Here is a 27049-nt window from a genome sequence, read left to right as displayed (position 1 = left end):
CTGCGCCTGGTGGTGAGAAAGTCCTCGCCTCCCCTGGCGAAGCCACTGGCCTGGTCTAGTCAGCCCTCTTCCCCCCCCCCATGCCAGGCACCATCTCCTGAATGTCTGGTGGGGGGCACTCAGGAGCCCCCTTTGCCTGGGCTGGGACTGGCCTTGGTGGCCTTTGCCTGCCTGCCTCTGACTCAGTCTCTCCTCTCTTGTCTCCATTCCAGGTCTGCTTTTCCTTCGTGTAACAGGTAGGATGATGGGGGACTTCTGCGCACGTGGGGAAGGCAGGTTGGAGGGAAGTTTCCCCCGTCTGAGGCCAAAATGGGAGCCACTGGCATGCGTGAGAAGCCCCCTTGTCCTGTGAACAATGCACCTCTCTCCTGGCTGACGACTCTTCTTGCAGCTGGAGGCTCCATCTACTTGCTGATTAACAAAGAAGCAGATACAGTATGCTGGAATTTGGCAGCAGCCCTTCTGCTTTGCACCCGGGGCGCGTTACATCAGAAACAGTCAGTGTGGGGCAGAGTGTGGGACCAGGAGCTGGGAGTCAGGGTGCAAATGCCCACTCAGCTATGAGCCTTGGGGCAGGTACGGTCTCTTAGACTTGCCCCATCTCTCAGGGTTGTTGTGAGGATCGTGTCCCATGGGGGAGAGTCATGCATGCAACCTTGAGCTCTTTGAAGGAAAAGTGGTATGTAAATAGGAACAAACTGGAAGGAAGAAGAAGGAAGAGAGAGAGTGAAAGTACAGTGCAAGTCCCATAAGCCATGACAAGCGGCTTGGGCAGCCCCTGGGGAACCTCCTAGGGGCAAGAGCTTGCACAACTTGGCTGTGGCTTGTTTTCTGACCTGCTGCGGTTGTGGCCATGGCCTGGACGCCTGCTTGGCAGCAGAGGCCACAGAACTGCAGCAGCCAGACAATAAGTTGGTGGGGAGCACACACACCCCTCAAATCTTGGGGCGGGCAATCCATCTAGCGCCAGTCCCCTCCCGTGAATCTGGGCACATCTTCAGTCTGTTGAACTATTACCTTAATCTGCTGGCTTTTGCTCTGCCTTTGATGGTGAGATAAAAGGGTTGCATCTACCAGCTTGTAAAGGCACATCCAGAATATGTTCAGACAGTTTTTTATTAACCTTCTCTTGGGCTAACTCCAGAATTGGGGCCTGTTAAATAACCCACTAGAAGGCAAATTAGACAGTGCTTCCCTGAGTCCTGACTAGGCCTTCCACAGAACTGGTCTTCCCCTCCACGGCAAGAGCAAGACACTCTGGACTTCCGTGGTTGGTGGGAACATGGGCCTTGCCAGGCTGCCTCATCTTGTTTCGCTGGTCAAGGGTCTGGTCCCCAAGAGTGGCCAGTCGGATGGCCCTGCAAAGCTCACTAACAGGGTGTGAGGCCCATTTCCTAACATCTAACTAACCCCTTTCCTCTACCTCCCAGGCCCTATAGCTGACCCTAAGCATGTATAACTGAAACCCTGTGCCTCTCCTTCCTCTGTTTTCTCCCCTCTGTCGAGTTTTAAATGATAAGCCCCTTGGGACAGGGTCCTGTACTCTGTAAAGTGTCATTCATACTGATGGCACCATATAAACAAACCATCAGAGACTTTTAGAGTTGGAAGGGACCCCAAGGGTCATCAAGTCTGACCCCCATTTGCCGGACTCCAGTCTGCAGGAGCCTCACCTGTTCTCCAACAATTCCCGAAGATTATAGGCAGAGGCTCTGATATTATACCAGCAAGCTCCTTTCACACCCTTGTGTGCAGCTCATCAGGCCCTGGAGATCTGAATTAATTCAAAACCGCTAGGTGTTCCCTGACCACCTCTTTCCCTATCTTAGGCAGCAGCTCCCTCCTTGCGGCGTTTATTCTGTTATCACCAGGTTGCGCTCTGCTCTCGTTTTGCGCGAAGACACAGGCAAAGTAGGTGTTGATCACTTCTGCCTTTCCTCTGTCTCCAACAGTATTTCTCCATCTTCTCCACACAGAGGACCTACTACTTGCTTGTTCTTCCTCTTGCTTTGAACATAGCTGAAAAACCCCGTATTATTTTTAACCTCTCTCGCAGGATTGAGTGATTTCTGAGCTTTAACCTGCCTGACCAGGGAGAATGGCTAAATCGCAGGACATCATAGCAAAGTGGTTGACAACACCGTGTGCCCGCTGCTGCCTCTGCCCCCCAGTAGTCAAAGACGCAACCTCTTCCTCCTGCCTCAGGAGGTGCCCCTTTGCTCTTGCAGCCCTGGGTCTCCCTGGCCTGATGTGCTTTGCGTCTTCAGCCAGAGCAAAAGGCTGCAGCTTCTCATGGCCCTTCTGCATTCTCCAGAACCCTTTTCTGGAGGACTAAAACATTACAGACATTAGTTACACGTAGGTAGCCGTGTTGGTCTGCCGCAGGTATCTGAAGATGCACACGGAAGCTCATACCAATAACAAACTTTGTTTTGTTGAGTCGTTGAGTTGTGTCCGCCTCTTCGTGACCCCATGGACCAGAGCACGCCAGGCACTCCTGTGTTCCACTGCCTCCCGCAGTTTGGTCAGACTCATGTTTGTAGCTTCGAGAACACCGTCCAACCATCTCATCCTCTGTCGTCCCCTTCTCCTTGCGCCCTCCATCTTTCCCAACATCAGGGTCTTTTCCGGGGAGTCTTCTCTTCTCATGAGGTGGCCAAAGTATTGGAGCCTCAGCTTCACGATCTGTCCTTCCAGTGAGCACTCAGGGTTGATTTCCTTAAGAATGGAGAGGTTTGATCTTCTTGCAGTCCATGGGACTCTCAAGAGTCTCTTCCAGCACCATAATTCAAAAGCATCAATTCTTCGGCGATCAGTCTTCTTGATGGTCCAGCTCTCACTTCCATACATCACTACTGGGAAAACCATGGCTTTAACTATACGGACCTTTGTTGGCAAGGTGATGTCTCTACTTTTTATGATACTTTCTAGGTTTGCCTTCGCCTTTCTCCCAAGGAGCAGGCGTCTTTTAATTTTGTGACTGCTGTCACCATCTGCAGTGATCATGGAGCCCAAGAAAGTAAAATCTCTCACTGCCTCCATTTCTTCCCCTTCTATTTGCCAGGAGGTGATGGGCCCAGTGGCCATGATCTTCGTTTTTTTGATGTTGAGCTTCAGACCATATTTTGCGCTCTCCTCTTTCACCCTCATTAAAAGGTTCTTTAATTCCTCCTCACTTTCTGCCATCAAGGTTGTGTCATCTGCATATCTGAGGTTGTTGATATTTCTTCCGGCAATCTTAATTCCAGTTTGGGATTCATCCAGCCCAGCCTTTTGCATGATGAATTCATAACAAACTTAGTTGGTCTCTAATGTGCTACTGGAAAGGATTTTTTTATTTTGTTTCAATTACAGACATTGTTTATCTAAGTTTTGCTCAGAGTAGACTTACTGAAAGTAATGGACCTACCTTAGTCACATTCATTAATTTCAGTGGGTCTACTTTGAGTAAAACTTTGTTGACTACCACCCTAGTATTATAAGAATGTTATATTATTGCCGTACCCTGGTAGCACATTTCTAGTGTTCTCCTAGCCCTGGCCCACTTGTTTTTCTCCCCATCTTTGCTCTCTTGCATCCCAGGATTCCAACTCAGCCTTGCCCAGCCAGCCAGGAGGTGAAGTGCTCAGGTCCAGGCCTGGAGCTCCACCGGCTGCCACGCTGCCCCCCTCCTGCCTGCACCACCTGTGCCCTGTGCTCATTGGTTTGCCTGTCAGCTCAGCACCAGGTGCGCTGAGCAGGTGGGGACTGGATCCCCTCCTCCCTCCTGCTCCCCTCTTGTGCCTCTGACACTCCACTTTCTCTCTAAGGCTGCTGCTCTCCTTGCGAGGATTCCTGTGGATCCTTCCATTTGTGCAGCTGGTGCGTTGAGTAGATGCCTTCGGTTGCTACCCTGTCACCCAGTGTCACCCAGTCCTTGAGGCACCTCTCTGGGGTGGGGGTGCTGCATATTGAGGGGGGGGGAGAGTTGGTGACTCTCAGGCTCCACTCTCAATCAAGCTCCAAAGCCGCTCAGCCCACCTGCTGCTGCTGCTGCATTGGAGGAAGAGATCTCCTTGTCGCCTGTGATCTCATTTGACCAGAGTAATAAGAGTCTTCCTTTTGGGATGATGTAGCATCCCCCCCCCATGGCTTTCTAGATGGAATGAAGGATATATAATTGAAGGGCAAGTCCCAGGCTGTAGCCAGCTGCTGGGCGGGGGGACGGGGGGGGGTGTCTGCGAAGGCAGCCTGTGTTGCTCATGCAAGAGCAGCCCAGGCTGGCCGCCAGCCCTTCTCTAATGAAGCCACTTAGAATGAGCCTCATCTAGAGTCCCTGCCAAGAATGCCACTCTCTTCCTCCCCTGTCCCTGCCAGGCTGCTCAAGGCAGCCCTGTGGGGCAGATCTGCTCTGCCTCTGCTGCCCTGCCCTGGGGCTGCAGCCATCCCTTCTCTGCCAGTTTAATCAGCCCTGGACAGAGTGACCCCCCCCCGCCCCCATTTCACCTGCCTGCGCTTGCCCTGGGGGAATTGCCCTCCTGCCACTGGTGTTAATGCAAAGGAGTGGGGAATGTTCTCCTGTGTGTCTTGGGTGGGCCTCTCTTTGAACATGGTCAGGATACTCCAGCTGGTCCAAAACAGGCCAGCAGCAGCGTCTGGCTGACAGGGTCACACCATGCTGCCTGCACTGCTTTCCCAAGGTGTCCTTGCCAGTTAATTTTTCACGGGGCATAAAGACCACTTCTGGAAATGTAGTGGAACTTTAGCACTCAATTCAGGGCTAGTTTTTTCCAGAAAGAAACAATCTGTTTGCAACCCTGTTAATGGGGGAAATCCCGTTGCTGGGCCCGACTCAAAGTGCTGCTATTACCCTTTAAGGCCCCCAAAGGCTTGAGGCCGGGGCAGCTAAAGGGTCAAGGCCCTTTTCTGGATGTGGGGGAAGGAGAAGGTTCCTTGAGTGAGATTCTCTTCAGTTTTGTGTCCCCCAGCCAGGCTCTCCTGAGGCCCAGCTAAAGACGTTTTCATTTCCTCAGACATGTCATTCTCTTTAGCCTCTTCGGTGCTCGTGAGATCCCACATCCTGATATTGCTCTCTCTGGCCGGCTTGGGGTTAGTTTGCTTTTAGATTTCACGTTTGTGTTTTATTATTTGGTAGTCTTTTCATTTTTACTGTAAATGGCAGAGAGTCTTTGTTATTGGGCAATGTATCAGTATTGCAGGAGAGTAAATAAGCCTTAAGAAGAGAACTTGAGGGGCAGCATGGGGCAAGGAAGGTGTGTTCAGTGCTCTTGAGCCTCATGCCCCCCCCCCAGACGCCTCCCAGAGATCCCTGTCAAGCTGGTGAGAAACTGGCTGGCTAGACAAGACTCTCTGAACACAGAGATGAAGCAGAACCGACAGCCGGCTGCTCTCCACCTTGACTCACCTTGACTCCTGCTGCCCACCGGGGGCTAGGCCTGCGGTGCCAGGATGCGGCTGCGGCAGCAGCATGGAGGGCCTTGGAATGTGACAGGGATGCCCCACATTCCCCGGAGTCTCCCTGGGGGCCTTGCCTCCCTAGCAGGAGGAAGGTGGGCTGCCCTCTGTCCCTGAACAAGGAAGCCACCCCCCCCCTTTGGGGCACAGTCCTCTTTGTCCCCCACCAGCCTGCCTGCCTCCAGACCCAGAACTGGCGTGGGCACAGGAAGAAGGCCTGGGAGCTTGAGGGAGGCAGGGAAGGGTGGGCATGGCCGCAATGGACTGCTTTGCATCTGCTGCCCTCTCCACCCCCTATTTGTTGGTGATGGGTGGTCTTTTCCCAGTGGGGGGGATGGTGGTGCTGGTGGGTGAGGAAAGCACATTCATTCTAGCTCTCCCCTCTTCAGAGGCAGCCGCAAGCTCTGTTTCCCTTGGACCACCATGAGTTCTGGACCGCGAGGAGGCAGCAGAGATGGTGCTGGCAAAGGCCTGGCTGGGGCTGGGGCCGCCTCTCACTCCTGGCAGCCCCCTCACATCCTGGTGGTGGAGGCCCACCCCTCCCACTGGGCCCACACCTGCCACAAGCTCTGTGATGCCCTGGAAAACGTCTTCTCTCTGGCCTGCAGTCTGGCGGGTCCAGCCCGCATCCCTCTGCTCAGCCTCTATGTGGTCCAGAGCCAGCAGGAGTGCCTTCTGCCCTTTGTGGTGAGTGAGTGCTGCTGGGGGGCACAGTGAGCAGCTGGGGGGAGGGGAGGCATCTCTCTGAAGGGGGCATCTCTCTGCTGGTCTGTCCATGCAGAATCCTCATCCTGCTCCTTGGCTTGCCATCCCAGCACACGCCAGCCGATTTAAAGGGCTCCACACGCCCACTTTCAAGGGGCCTGGTGCCACGGAGGGCTCCTTTGTGTTTTCTGGAGGGGTAAAATGGAGCAGCTTCAGGCGGCAGCACTTCTGGGCAGCAGGGGCAGCTTGGAAGAAGCTCACCTCAGAAATGGTCTGCAGAGCTGGAAAAGGTCCACAAAGGGGCAGCCAAAGCGATCCAGGGAATGGAGCGACTCCCCAAGAAGGAGTAATGGCAGCGCTGGGGGGGGGTTAAGTTACAGAAAAGGTGTGTAAAAAAGTGACAAATAGAAGTGTGTGCAGTGCTGCACTGCCTGGAGAATGTGAGGAGCTTTTTCTCTCTCTCTCTCTCGTAATGGCCAGTCCAGTGATGCTGGATGGTGGGAGGTTCAGGACAGAGAAAGAAAGTGCTTTTCCATGCAAAGTATTGTTAGACTATGGAACTCCTTCCCACAGGAGGCACCAATGGCTTTTAAAGCGGATTAGACAAATGCATGGAGCATAAGGCTCTCCGTGGCTCTGCCTCCTCTGTCTGGGGTTGGATGCTTCCGAATGCCCGCGGCTAGGAGTGCCAGTGGGGGAGCCCTGTCCTGCTTGGGGGCTTCCCTTGCTTGGCCAGTTGGCAGCCAGTGAGAACAGGGCGCTAGGCTAGGTGGGCCTCCTTGCGCCTGATCCAGCAGCCAGGCGCCTCTGAGGGCCTTGCCCTGCTCTTGCGCAGACCTCCCCCTCCAGAAAACTCTTCAGCTGTCCCCAAGGCAAAGAGGACCCCTCGTTTCTCTGGAGGAGCTGAGCCTCAGAGAGCCTGGCCACCTTCGTCCCGAGCAGACAAGGCAGTTGTCTCCTTGCATGGCTCCTGCAGCAGACTCCCAGAGAGCCTCGGCTGGGCTGGGCTGCAGCTCATTCCTGGCTAAGCATGTCTAGACTCGGGTGTCTCCTGCCCACAGAGGGGCTCATTAACTCAGGCTAACTGGCAGTGAAACTGCGCTCAGCACCCTGGCTGTGTCTCTGCCTTGGCCCCCGGCCATGATGCCCAGGCCGGCCCCAGCAACATGATGCAGCCCAAGCAGCTGCATCTCGGGGGGGGGGCTTTCCAATGCCCAATGTTTCCCACTTCATGCCCATCCCAGAGACCAGGGGAGCAGGCAGAAGCTGTGGGCAGAGTGCATGGCCAGGGTCTTCCTCCTGGGAAAGGAGACGAGAAGCAGCTATTTGCCCCCCCCCCCGCCCCAGGGGTGAGCACCCTTCACAGGGGAGGCATTGGGCCCTTGCTGAGGCACATCTCCTGCCCACTGTCGTTGCAGCCGGTGAGAGGGAGCTTCTCTCGGCTCCAGAGCTGCCTGGCGGAGCTGCGCGCCTTGCCCTCCGAGGGGGTCTTCCACCGCAAGGAGGACGCCATAGTCCAGGCCGTGCAGGATGGGCTCCAGCAGTTCAAGCAGTACACGGGGCAGGGCATGGCTGGGGCCTCCCTGAGCAGCTCTTCCCTGGAGGTAAGAGGAGGCCAGACTGGGGAGGCCAGACTGGGGAGGGCCCCCCCCCCGTCTGCTGCACACCAGCTAGCAACTGCCCAATTAGGGAGGAGGGTCGCTGTTTCTCTCCACTTCCATCTCCCCCATCACCTTCCAGCCAGGTTGGGGGTCTTCCACTGCAGGGGGTTAGACTAGATGATCTTCGGTGTCGCTATGAGATTTCTGCCCAAACATCTTTCCCCAAGCAGAAGCTGGCACAGAGGCACTAATAATAATAATAATGGGAGTGGGCAGGAGCCTCTGGTGCCCTCCAGGACCCCTCTCTGCCTGCCTCTTCTGCAGCCTCCAGCAAGACGAGGAGGCCTTGCAAACCCAGCTCTGCCATCCTGCTGGCAATGCAAGGAGCTCTGCAAAGCACCAGTTTGCATGGAAAGAGCAGGTTGATTCCTTGCACAGAATCCAGCATGACAGGGGCCAGAGATTCCCTCTCGTGTCTCCCATTACTGCCAGGGATGTTCATGGCAGAGGGGCATGGTTGGTGGCACTGCCATCTGTTGCTTCAAGAAGCTCAGGGCACATGTCCATCTATCCCTCCCCAAATTTATCCACTCAACATCCTGGTGAGGTGCATTGAACTGGACCAAGGTCACCCCCCAGTGAGGTTCCTGGCTGATCAGGGATCTGAAGCACCCCACCCCACCCCTCTGGGCTCCCCTCTGAGTCTCCGGCAGCCATGGGGCTTCTCTTCCAGATGACCATCCTGACTGGCCAGCCCAGCGCCAAGGTGGCCAAGCAGCTGGAGGCTGGGCTGCAGGGCATTGACCTGCTCAGCCTCCGCCAGCTGCAGGTGGTGGAGGTCTCCACAAGGGGGCTGCAGGAGGCGCCTGAGGCTGCGGCGGAGGACGGAGAGGGAGCCACCCCCAGCAGCAGCAGCAGCGGCAGCCGTGGGGGTAAGTGCCCCCCAACCTGTGGCATTTCAAATGACGCTTCCGCTTCCGAGCGGCCCCTCGCCTCCCGCTGGGTGTTGTTATCACTCCGGGATGCTCCTCTGGTGTCTGCTCCAGAGCAAGTGCCATTCATGAAAGGGAACTCATGGCTTCTGCCTCTGATTAGCGGTGAATGGCTGGCAAAGTGCCCCCTAAGTGCACAGGAAGTCAGTTTCTGTTCCCTGCAGGGCAATGGGAAAGGTGGCGTTAATTCCTTGGGTCCTCTCATGGGTTTTTACATTTTCTTCTTTGGCTTTTACAGCACATTAAAATAAAATAAAGACAATGAAAGGATGTCACTAATTGAAGCCCACCCCAACCAGGCGGGGAGGAGAAATTGGCAGAAGAGGCTTGCCAGAGATCTGCGCTGGGACCTCCCAGGCTGCTCAGTTTTAGCAGAGAGCAGCTGGAGAGGAACCAGTTGAATCTGTCTGGATTAGGAGGAACTTAGGTAATTGCGCTTGAGTGTCACCTAAAAGGCTTACCGTGTCACCTAAAAGGGTGACACTCAGGGCAGAGACGGGTTTCCCGGGGCATCCAGGGCTGCTCTTTGCTGAGACTTAGAGAGTCGGGAGATCCAGTTGCAGATCTTGGTGCTCAGTGAATAATTCATGCCTCATCCCAAGCTCTGCTGAGGAGGAAGCACTTAGAGGCGGAGGAAGCTGCTCGGCCCAAAGGGGGAAACCTCTAATTAAAGGCGCGAGAGCCCAGGAAAGCCTCTGCGGCACTTGGCCTGCCCCCTCTGGGCTGGCTGGCGCTGGAGCTGAATTTTAAGCGGGGGGAAATCACCACAAATCAGATCTTGGGGGGAAAGGCAGGAGGATGAGGCAGGAAACTCTGGCGCACAGCTGTGGGTTGGCACCAGCAGCGCCTGAAAGGGAGCCGGCAGGAGCCTTGGGAGGACAAGAGCCAGGGCAGCTTTCTGCCCTTTGTGCAACCATCACACTGCCAGTTGTAAAGAGATCCTGAGAGGGCCAGACAGGCCCCGCAGAGGCGACTTGACTTGATGTGGAGAGACAAATGCACTCCCCACCCCAAGTCACCCTTTGGCCAGGCCGGCTGACGGAAGCCCTTCTCTGGGGAAAGCCAAAGATACCGCTGGGGACTTCTTGCTTTCAGTCTCACCCCAGATGCAGAAGGGAAAGCAGTGAAAGGGGCCCAGCCTTGGTGTGTGGCTGGGCTGTGCATTGGGTCTGCTTCCTCCCCTCTTGCTAGCTGCAGGGAGCCTTGATCCGCCTGGGTCTCTCAAGGATCTGGAGTGTGGCTCCCTGACGGGACTGGGGCATAGAATCATAGAATCATAGAGTTGGAAGAGACCACAAGGGCCATCGAGTCCAACCCCCTGCCAAGCAGGAAACACCATCAGAGCACTCCTGACATATGGTTGTCAAGCCTCTGCTTAAAGACCTCCAAAGAAGGAGACTCCACCACACTCCTTGGCAGCAAATTCCACTGTCAAACAGCTCTTACTGTCAGGAAGTTCTTCCTAATGTCTAGGTGGAATCTTTTTTCTTGTAGTTTGGAACCATTGCTCCGTGTCCGCTTCTCTGGAGCAGCAGAAAACAACCTTTCTCCCTCCTCTATGTGACATCCTTTTATATATTTGAACATGGCTATCATATCACCCCTTCACCTCCTCTTCTCCAGGCTAAACATGCCCAGCTCCCTTAGCCGTTCCTCATAAGGCATCGTTTCCAGGCCTTTGACCATTTTGGTTGCCCTCCTCTGGACACATTCCAGTTTGTCAGTGTCCTTCTTGAACTGTGGTGCCCAGAACTGGACACAGTACTCCAGGTGAGGTCTGACCAGAGCAGAATACAGTGGCACTATTACTTCCCTTGATCTAGATGCTATACTCCTATTGATGCAGCCCAGAATTGCATTGGCTTTTTTAGCTGCCGCGTCACACTGTTGGCTCATGTCAAGTTTGTGGTCAACCAAGACTCCTAGATCCTTTTCACATGTACTGCTCTCAAGCCAGGTGTCACCCATCTTGTATTTGTGCCTCTCATTTTTTTTTTGCCCAAGTGCAATACTTTACATTTCTCCCTGTTAAAATTCATCCTGTTTGTTTTGGCCCAGTTCTCTAATCTGTCAAGGTCGTTTTGAAGTGTGATCCTGTCCTCTGGGGTGTTAGCCACCCCTCCCAGTTTGGTGTCATCTGCAAATTTGATCAGGATGCCCTTGAGTCCATCATCCAAGTCGTTGATAAAGATGTTGAATAAGACCGGGCCCAAGACAGAACCCTGTGGCACCCCACTAGTCACTCTTCTCCAGGATGAAGAGGAACCATTGATGAGCACCCTTTGGGTTCGGTCAGTCAGCCAGTTACAAATCCACTCAGTGGTAGCATAGTCAAGACCGCATTTTACCAGCTTCTTTACAAGAATATCATGGGGCACCTTGTCAGAAATCCATGCTGACTATTGGTGATCACAGCATTCCTTTCTAGGTGCTCACAGACTGTTTGCTTAATGATCTGCTCCAGAATCTTCCCTGGTATTGATATCAGACTGACTGGGCGGTAATTATTTGGGTCCTCTCTTTTCCCCTTTTTGAAAATAGGGACAACATTTGCCCTCCTCCAGTCTGCCGGGACTTCGCCTGTTCTCCAGGAATTCTCGAAGATGACTGCCAGTGGTTCTGAGATCACATCTGCCAGTTCTTTTAATACTCTTGGATGCAGTTCATCTGGCCCTGGAGACTTGAATACATCTGAACTAGCCAAGTATTCTTGTACTATCTCCTTAGTTATTCTGGGCTGTGTTTCCTCTGCTGAATCATTTGCTCCAAATTCTTCAGGTCGGGCATTGTTTTCTTTATCGGAGAAGACTGAGGCAAAGAAGGCATTAAGGAGTTCAGCCCTTTCTGTGTCCCCTGTTTGCATTTCACCATCTTCTCCTCTGAGTGACCCCACGGTTTCTTTGATCTTCCTTTTGCTACGAACATACCCATAAAAGCCTTTTTTATTGCTTTTAACCTCTCTAGCAAGCCTGAGTTCATTCTGTGCTTTAGCTTTTCTGACTTTGTGTCTACACGTGCTGGCTATTTGTTTGAATTCCTCTTTGGTGGTTTCCCCCTTTTTCCATTTTTTGTACACATCCTTTTTTAATCTTAACTCAGTTAAAAGTTCTTTAGATAGCCACCCTGGCTTCTTTAGGCACCTTCCATGTTTCTGTCTCATTGGTATTGCCTGAAGTTGTGCTTTTACTATCTCCTCTTAACAAACTCCCAGCCATCATGAAGTCCCTTTCCTTTTAGTATTACTGTCCATGGGATCTCACCCAGCACTTCCCTAAGTTTTATGAAGTCGGCTTTCTTAAAGTCAAGAAATTGAGTCCTAGTATGCTTGGCTGCTCCTTTCCACTGTATAGTAAACTTCAGAAGAGCATGATCACTCGCGCCTAATGATCCTTCCACTTCTACCCCACTAACCAGGTCATCAACATTGGTTAGGACCAGATCTAAAATGGCTGTTCCTCTTGTTGCTTCTCCCACTTTCTGGACAATGAAGTTGTCTGCAAGGCCAGTGAGGAATCTGTTTGACCTTATGCTCTTGGCTGAGTTTGACATCCAACAAATATCCGAGTAATTGAAGTCCCCCATTACTACTATCTCCCTTCCTTTTGCATGCTTGGCCATCTGTTTCAGGAAGGCATCATCTATGTCCTCCGTTTGGCTTGGGGATCTATAGTAAACTCCCACAATGAGGTCCTTGTTATTCTTCTCTCCCTTAATTTTGACCCAAATGCTCTCACTTTGGCTTTGAGGTTCTAAATCTTGGATCTCTTCACAGGTATACACATCCCTGACATATAATGCCACTCCTCCTCCTTTCTTGTCTGGTCTGTTTCTCTGAAATAGATTGTATCCCTCCATTATTACATTCCAGTCGTGGGACTTATCCCACCAGGTTTCAGTGATGCCTATTATGTCATATTTAGTTTGCTGTACCAAGAGCTCAAGCTCATCTTGTTTATTTCCCATGCTTTGCGCATTAGTGTACAGACATTGAAGTCCATTAATCATTCCCCGTGTCTCTTATTTAAGGATTTTTTCCTCCCACCACTAGGTCTGCGTGCTGTTTGCTCCATTTGGTCTATGACATTTGGATGATCATCTTCATCAATTGATAGACTCCTACCTTCAGGAGCACTGTCTCCCTCCCCCACATTAGTCAGTTTAAAGCCCTCCTGATGAGGTTTCTGAGATTTTTGGCAAAAATATTCTTCCCAACCGTTGTGAGGTGCAGCCCATCGCTTGCCAGAAGTCCATCTTCAAGAAACTGCAGTCCGTGATCTAAGAATCCAAACCATTCCTGTTTACACCATTTGCGAAGCCAGCTGTTCACTTCCACTATTTTTCCCTCTCTCCCTGGGCCACGTCGTTCAACTGGGAGGACAGATGAGATGACAATTTGTGCATTTAATTGCTTCAATTTCCTGCCCAGAGCCTCGTAGTCTCTTTTGATCTTCTGGGCAGAGCTCTGCTGGATCAGAACCGAGGCCCATCCAGTCTGCCCAGCCCCCAGTGCCCCACCCTGGCCCCCCAGATGCCCCTGGGAAGCCCCACAAAGTTCAGAGGCAGACTATCCCTGGTGCTGGAGGCACCAAGTAGCAGATGCCAGGCTAGGGCTCCTAGGAAGGGAAGGGAAAAGAGACCGTCAATATCATAATGCACAGCCTCAGGAACACCTTGCTGCAGCCGCCAGGATTTTTAGCAATGGCCTTCTGCTGCCCCCTAGTGGGCACGGCCACTCTGTCTCTGCCCTCGCTTGGGCTGCGGGCTCTTCCCTTTGCAAGGCGGCTGCCCCCTGGCTGGGCGCTGGAGGGCTGTGTGCTCCCTGCCTCCTCAGTGGGGCTGCTGGGGAGGGACGGATGGTGGCATCTGTCGTTCTTAATCCGGAGCCACCCCCTTCTCAGGCGCAGATTTTGGCCCCCACCCCCTGCTGGCCTGATCCCCCTGCTCAGCCTCCCGGATTAAGCCAGCCACCCTCCTTGAGCTGTGACTGGTCCTCTCTCTGTTGCTAACCAGGCAGGCAGGATTCCCACTTCTCCTTTCTCACAGCCACCGACTTGAGAGGGACAGGCTTCCTGCGGGGAGAGACCCAGCCCCTGCTGGGTGCCTGTTTCTGAGCAGCAGTGGCCGGAACCGTGGCCCTCGTGGTCTTGTATTCCTGCAGCAGTGGCTGGTGGGCCTCCTGCCCCCAGTGCCCAGGGGGTCTCTGCACTGGGGGACGAGGTGGGACAAGGTCACCCTGGTCCCAGAGATCACTATCACCTCTGCTGGAGACTTTCCTCCTGCAAGGAGCCTCCCCAGCGGAGATGCAAGTCCCAGGCAGGGTCTCTGCTGGACTTGAAATTGTCTTTAGATACACAGTGGTCTTATGTCCTCTTCTTGCCATGGGAAACCACTTCAAGGTGCTTCCTAAATGTTTTGCATCTGCGCTTGGCCTCCTCTGGGCGGTTCCTCTTGTCCCCCTCAGAAAAGATAGAGTAGAGCTGCAATAAGAGACAACATTTGGCCCGGAAAAGGGCAGCCAACATGATCCATGGGCTGGAGTGACCCTCCTATGAGGAGGGGGCTGGCCGGGGCTCTGCTCTGCCTTTACCCTCGGAGACAGCCAGGCTTGTGAGTGCCAGGAAGTCCAGGAGGGCAGAGTCCTGCTCTGGCGCTCAGGTCCCTTGGGGCATCCAGTTGGCCCCTGCGAGAACAGGATGCTGGACTAGATGGGCCACTGGCCTGATCCAGCAGCTTCTTCTCATGTTTGTAGGAGGAGACGGTACAATATTCAGGGCTTTTTGTTCAGAAAAATAGTAAGGCTTTGGGGGGGGAGGGGGACATGATAGCTTATAGGAGGGTAGATGGTGCGGAGAAAGGGGAGCGAGAGCGTTTCACAAGGCTGGAACCAGAGGCCTCCAAGGAAGCGGGAGGCTGGGAGGCTCAGGAGACACAGCGCAGTTTTTGGCCCCCAGAAGAGGCAGAGGCAGAGACGGCAGCCACCAAGTGGGATGACTTAGAACTCAGGCAGCTCATGGCCCTGGAGGATGGACCTCGGTTGGGTGGCACAGGATGGGCTGGCCAGGCTGGCAGCTGCTTTCCTCCTGAGGCCTGGGAGTGGGGCACTCAAAGGACACGCAGACCCTCCAGGAGCCCCAGACTTTGCTTATGCAGCTGTGGGCATCGGGGGGGGGGCCTGCTCTAAGGGAGCTGTCTCTTTGTTCTGGGGGGTGGCAGGAACTTGTTGGGATGCCCAGGCTGAGCCATTGTCGGGGGGGGGGATACCCAGGCATGTGCAGATGGGGCTCCTTTCCTCTCCCTGCAGAGAGCACTGTGACCCTGGGCGCAGTCCTTGATCTCCAGACTGTGGAGAATGATGTGGTGGCCCTGGAGACCTTCTTCAAGGGCTGGTTCCACAACCACAGCCCAGACCAGGAGCACCTCCACCTCCTCCTGCCTGCTGGAGCGCTCTGCCCCCCTGCTGCAGCCCAGAGCTGCCCAGGTAAGTGTGAGCCAATGGGATTCCTGTGTTGCTGCTTCACCCAGACCGAAAGCTTCCTCTTCAGGGAGTCTCTCTAACTCTACGATTCGCTGCTTCTGTGAGCCTGCTGACACCACACCCAGCACCTACCCTTGGGACCCCTTGCTGTTGTGGGAGAGAGACGGGTGCCCTCGTCTCTTGCCTCCGCTGCTAAACATCTCTGTCCCATCCAGTGTTTGTCCAGTATTCTAAACTCCCTTTACATTTACAAATGTTTTGGTTTTTAAAATTGTTTCCCTGTGTGCAGTTGTTCTTGCTATTTCCGTATTTGTTTCATATAAATTATTGCATAGTAAATTGCTTCGGCATCCCTCATGGGAAGCCACTCATAAAAGAAATTATTATTTACACAAATAAATACACACACATACTAAAATGACTGATACAATGAAATGTTACAAGGAAGCTGACGTAAAAAAATAATCAAAATTTAAATAAACCCAATGGTTTTGAAAAAATAAAACCATATATTTGAATACATATCTGTCAGAGCTGCCTCTAGGTCCCAGCTCACAGAGGACCAACGCCAGGCTGATGTTATGTACAAAAGTCTTTATTGAAGTTTAATTTCCATTTCAAAGCCAGAGCGTGCAGCCCTACGTCTAGACTCTAGATCGGCGAAGTCCCGTCTGAGTCTCCACCCCTTCCACACCAGTTTAAGATCCTAGCCCTGCTCCACCTCCTGCGCTGCTCTCTTCTCCTCTGGGTCCTCCTGCCCTCTGGGGCATTGCCCTTTCTGGACTCTTCCGACGCTGAGTTGCTTAGCTCCTCCCCCTGCCTCCGGCGTGCTTTAGGACCCGGTTCCCAATCCTCACTCTCTGCTGTCCCGCGCTCCTGTACATTTGAACTTGCTTCTCGCGCCAACCCAGTGACCTTTCTCCTAACCGTTACACTACTTCTCTCACTGCTTCCCTCTTCCGTGACACTGGCCGGATCTGACCTCCCTTCCGTTGTCCAACTCTCCGAGGGAGGCGTGGTAGACTCTGCCTCGTCTCCTCTCCCTGGTGGGGAAAGTACTGGCCCCGATGCCTGGGACTCTTCCCCCCCACTCTGCTCTAGTGGGGAAGCTGGTCCTGATTTCCAACTACTGCTCTGGGAGTCCCTGCTGCCCCCTTGCTCCTGGGGCGTTCCCCTTGGGACCCCCCTGCCCCTGGCCACTGGCGCTCCCTTCTGTGAATCTTCCGATTCGCTGGAGAGGCTCATGGAATCCCTCGGACCACTGTCTCCTCCTACGCTCCCTTCGGATTCCTCCCCCTCGCTCTCCATCTCCCATCTTCCCTGTGCCTCAGCTCCTGAGCCCCTGACATCCATCCCCCCCTTGAAGCCCCCCCTTCCCCCCTCCCCTTCTTCTGGTGTGGGTTCTGGGTGCTCCAGTGTTGTGGGGGTGAGTGCAGGGTACAGTTCTTCCCCCGTGGCGTGCAGCCAGCCGGATAAGTCCGGGGAGTCCTCCATGGTCCCGTCGACGGCGATCTCCTCTGCTTCCATCTCTTGGGAGGTGTGTTCGAAGCCTGGATCTACCCCCAACTCGCCCGGTGCCCCCCCTTCCTCTGTTGTCTGGGGTGACACTGCGTGCCATGGTCCCCTCGGCAGTTCTCTGCGCCAGCCCACCTCAGGTTGATCCTCCCACCAATAAGATCCGCCTGTACCAAACCCTGAGAGGGATCCCTCTGGGGAGCTGGTCTCCTGTGACGCCTCTTCAGCTGAAGAGAAACCCTGGAATGTGCTGGTTGAGAGTGTGGGTGTGAAAAGATATTCGTCGAAATAATCCGCCGGCATGGGCCTGTGTGGGTACAGTGCGTGGAACTCGTCTTTGAGGTAGTGCTCCTCCACCGCATAGTACGGTACCCAGTTGTTGGCACTGGCCGGGGTACCTTCCCTGGCTAGTAGATATTCAACCCCCTCTTCCCCCCATCTCGAGTCCAAGATCTCCGTGACCTCGTTGAGCGGCTCCTCCCTCAGCGGCCCCCCCCCCTTGTGGGTGCGCCTCTGAGCGGGCTAGGAGCTGTCCCTGGTGCTTGGAACCTGTGAGGTGCCTTATAAGGCGTGAGCACCGATCTATGAAAGACCAGGTGCATTCTGGATCCTTCCGGGAGTGTCAACCGGAAGGCCACTGGGTTGATCTGTGCCTCGACTTGGTAAGGCCCTAGCTGCTTGTGTCCGAGCTTCTTCTTAGCTAACGATCTGGCCGGCACTGCCCGGGCTGCTAACCAGACCCAGTCCCCCACCCGTATGTCCTCACCAACTCTCCTGTGTCGGTCTGCCTGCATTTTGTAAGCGTGTTTAGCTAGCTCCAACTGCCTTTGGAGCTGTTCGTGGACCTCCTGTAACTCCGCCGCCCAGTCCTCAGCTCCCTGCGGCTCCCCCTCCCCCACTTTCTCTAACCCCGGGAAGGTTCTGGGATGCCGCCAATTGTTGGCGAAAAACGGTGTCACCCCCGTGGACACGTGCTTCGTGTTGTTGTAGGCAAACTCGGCCAGCGGTAGATAGTCCACCCAGGTCGAGGGCTGCTGGTTCGCGTAGCATCTCAGGTACTGCTGCATGATGGCGTTGACCCTCTCCGCTTGTCCGTTGGTCTGCGGGTGTCTCGCCGACGATAGGTTGACCTTGACGTTCAGGATGCCCATCAGCTTCTGCCAGAAACTCGAGATGAACTGGCGCCCCCGGTCGGACAGGATAGACCGTGGTAGGCCGTGCACCTTGAACACGTGGTCTATGAACATCTTGGCTGTCTGTTCCGCTGTGGCCACCTTCGCGCAAGGAATGAAGTGGGCCATCTTGGTGAACAAGTCCACTACCACGAGTACCGCTGTCTTGCCTCGCGAGCTGGGCAGATCTGTGACGAAGTCCAGGGCCACTTTCTCCCACGGCTCAAGGGGCGTCTGTAGCGGTTCCAGCAATCCCGCTGGCGGCCTGTGTACTGGTTTGGCTCTTTGGCATGTGTCGCACCTCTTGACGTAATCCTCGACTTCTCCCCTCATCTTGGGCCACCAAAAGTCTCTGGCTACTAATTCCACCGTCTTCTCTTTGCCGAAGTGCCCAGTGCTGGGTGCGTCGTGTAACTGCTGCAGTACCTTCGCGCGGAGGTCGTCTCCCGGCACGTAGAGGGCCCCTTTGCGGATGAGCAGTCCGTCGCGTATCTGAAACTGGTCGTCCTTCGCTGTGCCGCTTCGCACCTCCTCCATCTTGGATCGTGCGAAGGAGTCTGTCTGCAGCGCGCGACGTACTGCGTCCAGGTCCACCGTGGCTGCGGCGCATGCCCACGCTTTCGGTGCGAAAATGTGCTTGGCTGCCACCGGTGCCTCTGCCTCGAGATACTGCGGCTTCCTGGATAGCGCATCCGCCATGATGTTGCTGTCTCCTGGGATGTATTCTATTCTGAAGTCGAAATCTGCAAAGAACTCCGCCCAGCGGATGTGTCTCTGGTTCAGGAACCGCGTCGTACGCCAGTACTCCAGGTTCTTGTGGTCCGTGCGAACTTGCACTGTGTGTTTGGCTCCGATGAGGAAGTGCCGCCACACCTTGAAGGCTGCATGAATGGCTAGCAGTTCCCTGTCCCAGATGGTGTAGTTCTGCTCCGACTTGCTGAGTTTCCTGGAGTAGAAAGCGCACGGCCTCCAGTCCCCTTGGTGGTCTCGCTGCAACAGGACTGCCCCCACGGCTCTGTCGGAGGCGTCCATTTCAACCCTCATGGGTTTGCTGGGGTTCACATGTAGCAGTTGTTCTTCGGATGCGAAGAGTCGCTTGAGCTCCTGAAAGGACTTCTCCGCCTGCTCCGTCCAGATGAACTTCTTCTTGGAGCTGAGGGTGTCTGTGATGGCCGCCGTTTGCATCGTGAAACCCTTGATAAACTTGCAATAAAAGTTGGCGAAGCCGACAAACTTCTGGACCTCCTTCCGATTGCGCGGGCTCTTCCAGTCCAGCACCGAGCGGACCTTGGCGCTGGCCATGACGAGACCCCTGTCGGACAGCTTGTAGCCCGGGAAATCCACCTCCGTCATGTCGAACTGGCACTTCTCCAGTTTGGCGTAAAGTCTGTGCTCCCGTAGCCTCTGCAGGACTTCCTTGACATCTCTCTCGTGAGCCTCCTGCGATTCCGAGAAGATCAGAATGTCGTCCAGGAAGCAGACGCACTTCTTGTAGAGGAGCCCCGCCAAAACGTGATGCATGAAGGCTTGGAAACAGTGGGAGCCATTTTGCAAGCCAAACGGCATAACTCTGTATTCGTAGGTGCCCAAAGGCGTAAACATGGCCGTCTTCCACTCGTCGCCCTCCCTCATGCGTATAAGGTTGTACGCCCCTCGCAGATCCAACTTGGTGAAGATGCGTCCCTTCCGCACCGTCGCCAGCAGGTCGTCGATCTTGGGCATGGGGAACGCCGTGGGCTTCGACCTCGAGTTTATGACCCGGTAATCAACTACAAGCCTCTTTTGGGGCGTGTCTTTTTTCTTCACAAAAAACACGGGGCTGCCCCCCACCGCTTTGGATTCTCGGATGAATCCCCGCTTCAAGTTGAGTTCTATGAACTCCCTGAGTTCCTGCAGTTCATCTTCAGACATGGAATACAGTTTTCCAGTCGGCAGCGTCGCCCCCGGCAGGAGGTCAATCTTGCAATCGTATGGTCTGTGGGGGGGTAGTTTGTCCGCCTCCTTCTCGCAGAAGACCTCCAAGAATTCTCTGTATTTGTCGGGTACCGCTTGCAGCATGCCCAAGTGTAACTGTGGCCCATCTTCCAGCCCTTCATCTTCCTGGGTGGGCAGTATGCAGTGTGCTGCGCAGTAGGAGGAGCTGAAAGTCAATTGGCGCTGGTACCATGCTAATGCCGGACTGTGCCGGTCCAGCCAACTCATGCCCAACACTATGGGCGTGTCTAACAGGTGGGTAACATTGAAGCTGATGACTTCGCGGTGGTTTCCAATTTGCATCACCATTGGCGGCGTTTGCTGTAGCACTTGTCCCCCCAGTAGCTCTCTGCCGTCGACTGTCACTACTTTGAGGGGCATCGTGGCAGGCAGGAGCGCTATGCCATGTTGCGTGATGAAATCCACTCCTATAAAGTCTGCATTGCTGCCAGAGTCAATGGTAATAGGCACTTCCATGGTGAGGCCATTGGGAAGCTGGAGCGCTGCGGTGAGCTGCACCACTGGTTTGGGTGGGAGGGGGTCTGTGGGCTGTAAGATCTCTGGGGACTGCTTCACTGACTCATCTGGCTGGGCCCCAGTGCCTATGATTCCAGCCAGATTCCATCGTTTCCCTGCTGTGGTACATGCTGCTGAACTGCTTCTGTAATTGTCACTGAGGCTGCAGTGTGCTTGTGCAACCTCTGGGGACACTCTTTCGCCATGTGCTGAGCACTGTCGCAGATGTAACACTTCCTGTTCCCTCTAGGAGGCTTCGTTTTGACTGCTCCCGGCGTTAGGGCTCTGGCTGCTGACTGAGCCTTGGCACCACCTATCTCCATCGGCTCCTCTCCCCCTCCCAGTGGAGGCGTGGATTGAGCGCGCGCTGTGTCCCTGGGAAAAAGAGGAGGTGCTCTTGCTGGCGTGCGTCCCCAACGTCCTTCGTCTTTGCTCCAGGAACGTTCTTCCAGACGCACCCCAATCGTCAGCGCCCTCTGGACCACTTCTTGAGTGCTCTGGGGTCTCTCCCCCCTTGCAATTTCGTCTTTCACAGCCCCATTCAACCCCTCCCAAAAAAGGTCCCTGACGGCAGCTGAATCTTTCTCCCATCCCAGCGCGTTGACCAATGCAAAATAGCGGGAGTGATATTGCCTCACAGTGGCTCTGCCTTGTTTTAATCCATGTATCTCTTTCCTGGCAACATCCACATCTATCGCTGATAAAAAACAAGCATCCATCGCCTTAAGGAAGGCTTTTGCATCCTGGAGAGCTGGGTCCTTATCTCACCACAGATTACGCAGCCACGCTTTAGCGTCTCCGTGGAGATGAGTTAGTATGAAACCCACTTTCTCCTGCTCATCTCTAAAGTCCTTCTCCAGCAACTCTAGCGCGTACATCACGTCTGCTCTGAAGTTAGGATACTGCTGCAGATTCCCATCGAAATGAGACACGAGGCTGCCTCCTCTCTTTCCCAGCCCAATCCCCTCTGGTCTGGTTCCCGGCGCCCCCGTTTAGTCAACATTTCCAACCTGATTTGCAGATCCTTGCAGGCAGCAGCGGCTTCGTCTTCCCTCTTCCTAGATGCTAGAATTTCCGCGTTAAGTTGTGCCACTGCGTTTTGCAGGGCTGTTATGTGTTCTTCGGTAGTCATCTTGTCTTGCTTTCGTGAGCTCACGAAGCACCAATCTTCGCCCCTCGCTGCGTCCACTCACGCTGCGAGGTTTTTACTGAGACAGGACTTACTGTCAGAGCTGCCTCTAGGTCCCAGCTCACAGAGGACCAACGCCAGGCTGATGTTATGTACAAAAGTCTTTATTGAAGTTTAATTTCCATTTCAAAGCCAGAGCGTGCAGCCCTACGTCTAGACTCTAGATCGGCGAAGTCCCGTCTGAGTCTCCGCCCCTTCCACACCAGTTTAAGATCCTAGCCCTGCTCCACCTTCTGCGCTGCTCTCTTCTCCTCTGGGTCCTCCTGCCCTCTGGGGCATTGCCCTTTCTGGACTCTTCCGACGCTGAGTTGCTTAGCTCCTCCCCCTGCCTCCGGCGTGCTTTAGGACCCGGTTCCCAATCCTCACTCTCTGCTGTCCCGCGCTCCTGTACATTTGAACTTGCTTCTCGCGCCAACCCAGTGACCTTTCTCCTAACCGTTACACTACTTCTATCACTGCTTCCCTCTTCCGTGACACTGGCCGGATCTGACCTCCCTTCCGTTGTCCGACTCTCCGAGGGAGGTGTGGTAGACTCTGCCTCGTCTCCTCTCCCTGGTGGGGAAAGCACTGGCCCCGATGCCTGGGACTCTTCCCCCCCACTCTGCTCTGGTGGGGAAGCTGGTCCTGATTTCCAACTACTGCTCTGGGAGTCCCTGCTGCCCCCTTGCTCCTGGGGCGTTCCCCTTGGGACCCCCCTGCTCCTGGCCACTGGCGCTCCCTTCTGTGAATCTTCCGATTCGCTGGAGAGGCTCATGGAATCCCTCGGACCACTGTCTCCTCCTACGCTCCCTTCGGATTCCTCCCCCTCGCTCTCCATCTCCCATCTTCCCTGTGCCTCAGCTCCTGAGCCCCTGACAATATCAAATTTACATACATGGGTAAGCTTACTGAAGCAAATCATAAGAATAATTGCTGCAAAAGTGCTAGCATCATTCCCATCGGCACGGAGTTCCGGAGTGGCTGTGCCCGAGGCCCCAGGCTGAACTCCAGGGTTGCTGGAATGCCCCCTGCCCCATCCAGGCCAGGGCAGCCTCTCCAAGGGGCTCCCATGGAATAGTGGGGTCTTCTGCCCTGGACATCTGCCCAAAGACACAAACCTGATCTCTCCAGCCCTCGCCCTCTGCCCTGAGTTTCATCCTGGGCGGGCAGTGCTGCCCGCTCTGGCTGGCAGTGGCTCTGGGTCCTTGGCAGCTGGAAGGGTCCCCAGCTGCCATGGCTTGGCAGAAGCATGCCCTGCACCCCCTTAGCCCTGCTGCCTTCTGCCCTTGCAGTGTGCGTGAAATGCGATGCCCAGGAGAGGCTTCTCAGCCCCGCTCTGCTTACTTCTGCCTGCGGAGATGGCCCCACCGCACAACGGGAGGATGCCAGCGGCCCCTTCTGGATGGCAGCTGGCCCAGACCTGGTGCCACGTAAGCTCCACATCCTCAGGTACCTGCCCAGAAGCCATCCGAGCGGGGCGGGGGGGGAGACACACTGGGAGCACCCCCAAGGGCCCCTTTGAGAAGAGGGCCAGCCTGCCATGCCCCTCAGCCCTTCCCCAGCTCCCAGATTCCAATGGAAAAATTGTGTTGTGGCCACACCAGCTGCCCTGGGAGCCCTGTCCCATGTTCAAGAGGTGTGACTGCAGTGAGAAGCACTCTGTCCATGCTTAGAGGCACTCTTAACCCAAAAAGGGGCTCTTGTTAAAACTCAGGAAATCTGGCTTTGGCCACTCACTCTCTGGGCTACAGGACCTTTTGGTCAAAGGGCCCCTCGGGTGGGGGAGGGGGGCAGGGCAGCTGCTGTGCTGGAGCCAGTGTGTTTCTCTGCCTCTGCCCTTCCCCCCTGCGCTTCCTGTTCTGGGCCGGCTGCTGCCTTCCCCTGAACCTGCTCTGGCTTGCCTGGCTCAGTGGCGCTTGAGGAGGGTGGGGAGGACAAGCAGCAGCCCCCACTGGCTTCCACAACTGCAGACAGCCTGGGGGCAGGATCCTCCTCCCTTGGGAGAGCCTAAGGCAGAAGTCGCAACACAAAGCCTGAAAAATAGCAACAAACAAATGGCTGCTTGGAGGAAGCCCAGCAAGGCTGTTCCTGACTGAATGAAGGAGACCCCATCTCACCCACCCACTTCCTGTTTTGCCTTTTTAAATGCAGCAGAGCGAGGAGTTCAGCAGCCTCTTCCCTGCTCCCCACTTCCCATCTGCATGGGGGGAGGGGGCCAAGTGCCCCCACCAACGTGGACAAACTGTGTCATGAGGTGCAGCCACAGATCGCAAGGCTGTGGCAGGCCAGGAAGCCCTCCCCCCCCCTCGCTCCCCTTGCCATGATGCAGGAGCACCTTAACAGCTCTCCCTCTCCACCCCACCCCCAGGGCATGGGCAGGTGGACAAAGGGGGCAGAGGAGTGGGTGTCATAGAAGAGGTTGGAGCCACACTGGGCAAGTCACAGGCCTATCAAGTGGCCTGGTGTTTTGTCTGCTGGTGTAACCCCAGTTGGTGGCAAGATGTGCATTGTGGGGTGGGAGTGCACTGCTTGCAAAAGTGCCATGGCAGGGCAGAGGCTGGTTGGCGCTCTGCTTGGGGACAGCCACCCCCCCCACTCCACCCCCAGCAGCTCAGCACAGAGCCCCCCCCCCCGGGGAGCTGCCAGGCAGGCAAGTAGCTGACAGGCACACAAACAGCAGCACCAGCTTCCTCTTCTTGGCTGTTCTGGCAGTTGCTGACAGCCAGACTTCTGCAGGTTCCCCTTTGGCGCAGGACATCCTGCCAGGAAATGCAGACTGCTTTGCAGAAATGGTCCCTCCAAGAACCCCTCTCCCTCCCAATTCTGCTTGTGAGACGAACCGAAGAGAGCCTGCGGGGTCCAGCCAGTGGCTTCTCCAGCCCAGAATCCTTTTCTCACCAGATGCCCCAAAGGCATCCAAGGGCAGCTCCTCTCCTGGGGCTTCCAGCACCTGAGAATCGGAAGCATGGCTGCCTGGGGCCCTGGAGGCAGACCAGAGCCCTTGGGCCGGGGACTAGGCTCATCCTCTTGGTTAGCCTTCCAAGCTGGTGGCCGTCCCTGCCTCCTGAGGGAGGGAGTTCCACTGGTGAACTCTGCTCTGCGTGAAGAAGTTCCTTTGATCTGTCCAGAGTCTTCCAACGTTCAGCTTTCTGCCATGTCCACCAGCTCCATGGTTTTCAGAGAGGAAAGCTGTCCTCCATCCACTCTCTCCATGCCAAGCATTGCTTTATAAACTTTGATGCTGTCTAAAACTTGCCTTTTCTGCAAACTAAAAAGCTGCAGATGCGGCAATCTTCCTCCACTGGGGAGTCACTTGCCCCTAGATCATTCCCAGTCCTGGGGGGCCCTGGGTGCTGCCTGGGAGCCGGAGGCAGGCTCTGCCCCCCCCTGACCAAGGCCCTGCCCCCCCCGTCTCTTGCAGGGCCCTGGAGGCCAAAGGCCTGTGCACCTCCCTGCTCTATGGGCTGCCTCTGGTCATCCGGCCCACAAGCTGCTGGCGGATGAACTGGGATGAACTGGAGGCCAACCAGCAGCTCTTCCAGGCCCTCTGCCACTGTCTGTGGGTGAGTTGGGGTGGAGGGTGCAGAGTCTCAAGGCACTGAGTTATTGGGGGGGGGAGGCTCCACGCCTGCAGGGCTAAGCCATAGTGACCCCCACCATGTGACGGTGCCTGCCTTCAGTAGAGCGCCCCCCCCCCCTTCTCCCTGGCACAGGGTCCCAGGGAAAGAGGAAGGAGAACCACACACCCCCCCGGGAGGGGGGTGCCTGAGATTGTAATTTCCTCTTTCAGAAGCGAAACTGGCTGCTGCTGGCCAAATATGAGACCCCACCAGGGGCCCCCGGTCCTGGCTGGGGTCCCCGCTGGCCGAGCCCCCTCCAGGTCCTCCTGCCCTCCGAAGGGGCCGCCTCCCTGCTGCTCTGCTCCCTGGTGGGCCGGGAGCTCCTCCTGCCCTGCAGCTTCCCTCTCCTGCCAGCAGAGCCTCCCCAGGACACTCTCAGCCAAATGGAGGCAAGTAGCGGGGTGGGGGGGGCAGGCAGCACACCCCACCAACAACCTCGCCAGGCAGGAAGGGGGGTGGTCCCGGGAGAGGGTCCCAGGGGCTGCTTCCTCGTGGTCCCACCCTCAGGCTCTGCCTGCTTTCAACCCTCCTGCCCTGGGGGGTGCGGAGATACAGGGCTTGCACCTAATCCTTGCTGGGAGGGGGCTTTGGCGGGTGGGTGGCAGGAGGGGCCTGGCTGGGCGCCAGTGGCTAGGAATGCCCCCTCTGATTCCATGATGAAACCACCTTTTCCCGCTGGCTCCTTCCCTGCAGAACGTCCTGGATGGCCTGGACCTGGAGCCGGCCTACAGTCCCCTGAGTGGGGGGGCCCCCCTGTACCAAGCCCTGAGGAGCAGCCTGGGGCGCCCACCCCCCTCCCGGCCCGAGCGCAAATCAGATCGGCACCTGCCCCGTCAGGTAGATATGGCAGGCACCCTCACCCCACAGACAGGGCTGCAAAGATCCACCCCAGTGGCTGTTGGGGGGCGGAGGTCCACCCCACTTGTGATGCAAAGGGAGCCGGTGCCCCCCAGGAGTGGCAAGGGGGACCCAGCCCTCGCCTGGGGGTCACGCTGCCCTTTCCACCTCCTCCTTCTGCCCACAGCAGGGCAGCCGCCCCCACCTGGGCAAGGCCAGGGCCATGGTGGCCCCCCTGCGCATGGCACCCGCTGCCCCCCGTCCACCCGCCTTCTCCCTGCTCTCCGGAGATGAAGAAGAGTTCCTGGACACCATGTGACACCGCAGGGGCCACTCCCTTCGCCCCATGGAGGCCCCGCTGAGCCAGAGCTCCCACAAAAAGAGGAGCCCAACCCAGACAGGCACCCCATGACAAGCACCCTGTTGAGCACCTGAGGGGGGGCTGGAGTTGTCCCTCCCCTTCGTGTGGCAAAACTGGAGCCTCTGCAGCAATGCCTGGATCTCTGTTTCCTGGGGGGGGACGAGTGTGGCTAGAAGCCCCCTCCCCAGTTTCTGGTTTCTGGAGACCCCCTTCAATAAACTTTTGTCTATGTTGCACCAAACCTTGAGCTGTGCCCTTCTGTCCCCCCCCCCCGCAAGAGCAGGGCACTCCCCCCCCCCAGCTGTGGGGAAGACAGAAGAGGAAACCTGCTGGGAAGCCACAGAGGAGGAAGCAGCGCAGGAGGCGGGGGCTGCAGCCGCTCCCCGGGCCTCTTCCGCCTTGGCACCCCCAGGCTGCATCTTTTGGGGGGAGGGAGTTCTGCCTGGGACTAGTGGAAGGAAGTGGGGGGTGGCTCATCACTCTCAGGCAGTTCAGGGGCTGGGAAAGGGGTGTCTCTCCCCTCACCCAGAAAAAAATGAAAGTGGGGCAGACCCCCCCCCCGGTTGAAGGAGATAGTCCAGTGCTCTGAAGCAGGACACCCCACATTGGAGGGGCCCTCAAGACCAGGGGGAGATGGGGGGGGAACCCACCCCCTGGCA

At 55.8% G+C, this 27049-nt stretch overlaps 1 protein-coding gene across 1 annotated transcript; it reads left to right on the top strand.

Moving 5' to 3' along the window:
- Positions 1-222: 222 nt before the first annotated feature.
- M1AP (meiosis 1 associated protein) lies at positions 223-26631 on the top strand. The gene is made up of 11 exons (XM_081877551.1): positions 223-229; positions 5013-5088; positions 5844-6141; positions 7578-7763; positions 8494-8692; positions 15054-15230; positions 22865-23021; positions 24994-25135; positions 25363-25602; positions 25859-26029; positions 26217-26631. The coding sequence occupies exons 2-11, from the start codon at positions 5015-5017 to the stop codon at positions 26346-26348; spliced, it is 1776 nt and encodes a 591-aa protein (XP_081733677.1). The 5' UTR covers positions 223-229; positions 5013-5014; the 3' UTR covers positions 26349-26631.
- Positions 26632-27049: the final 418 nt, after the last annotated feature.

This window comes from Podarcis erhardii, assembly GCF_964252035.2.
Source record: "Podarcis erhardii genome assembly, chromosome: 9".
Taxonomy (NCBI): domain Eukaryota; kingdom Metazoa; phylum Chordata; class Lepidosauria; order Squamata; family Lacertidae; genus Podarcis; species Podarcis erhardii.
This window is presented reverse-complemented; position numbering and strand designations above follow the sequence as displayed.

Bases quoted from the DNA above. Each gene is read 5' to 3' on its own strand.
- M1AP (XM_081877551.1), top strand. From the start codon at position 5,015: ATGTCATTCTCTTTAGCCTCTTCGGTGCTCGTGAGATCCCACATCCTG. The intron at 8,693-15,053 runs GTAAGTGCCCCC...CTCTCCCTGCAG, and splicing joins CAGCAGCGGCAGCCGTGGGG to AGAGCACTGTGACCCTGGGC. The intron at 26,030-26,216 runs GTAGATATGGCA...TTCTGCCCACAG, and splicing joins ATCGGCACCTGCCCCGTCAG to CAGGGCAGCCGCCCCCACCT.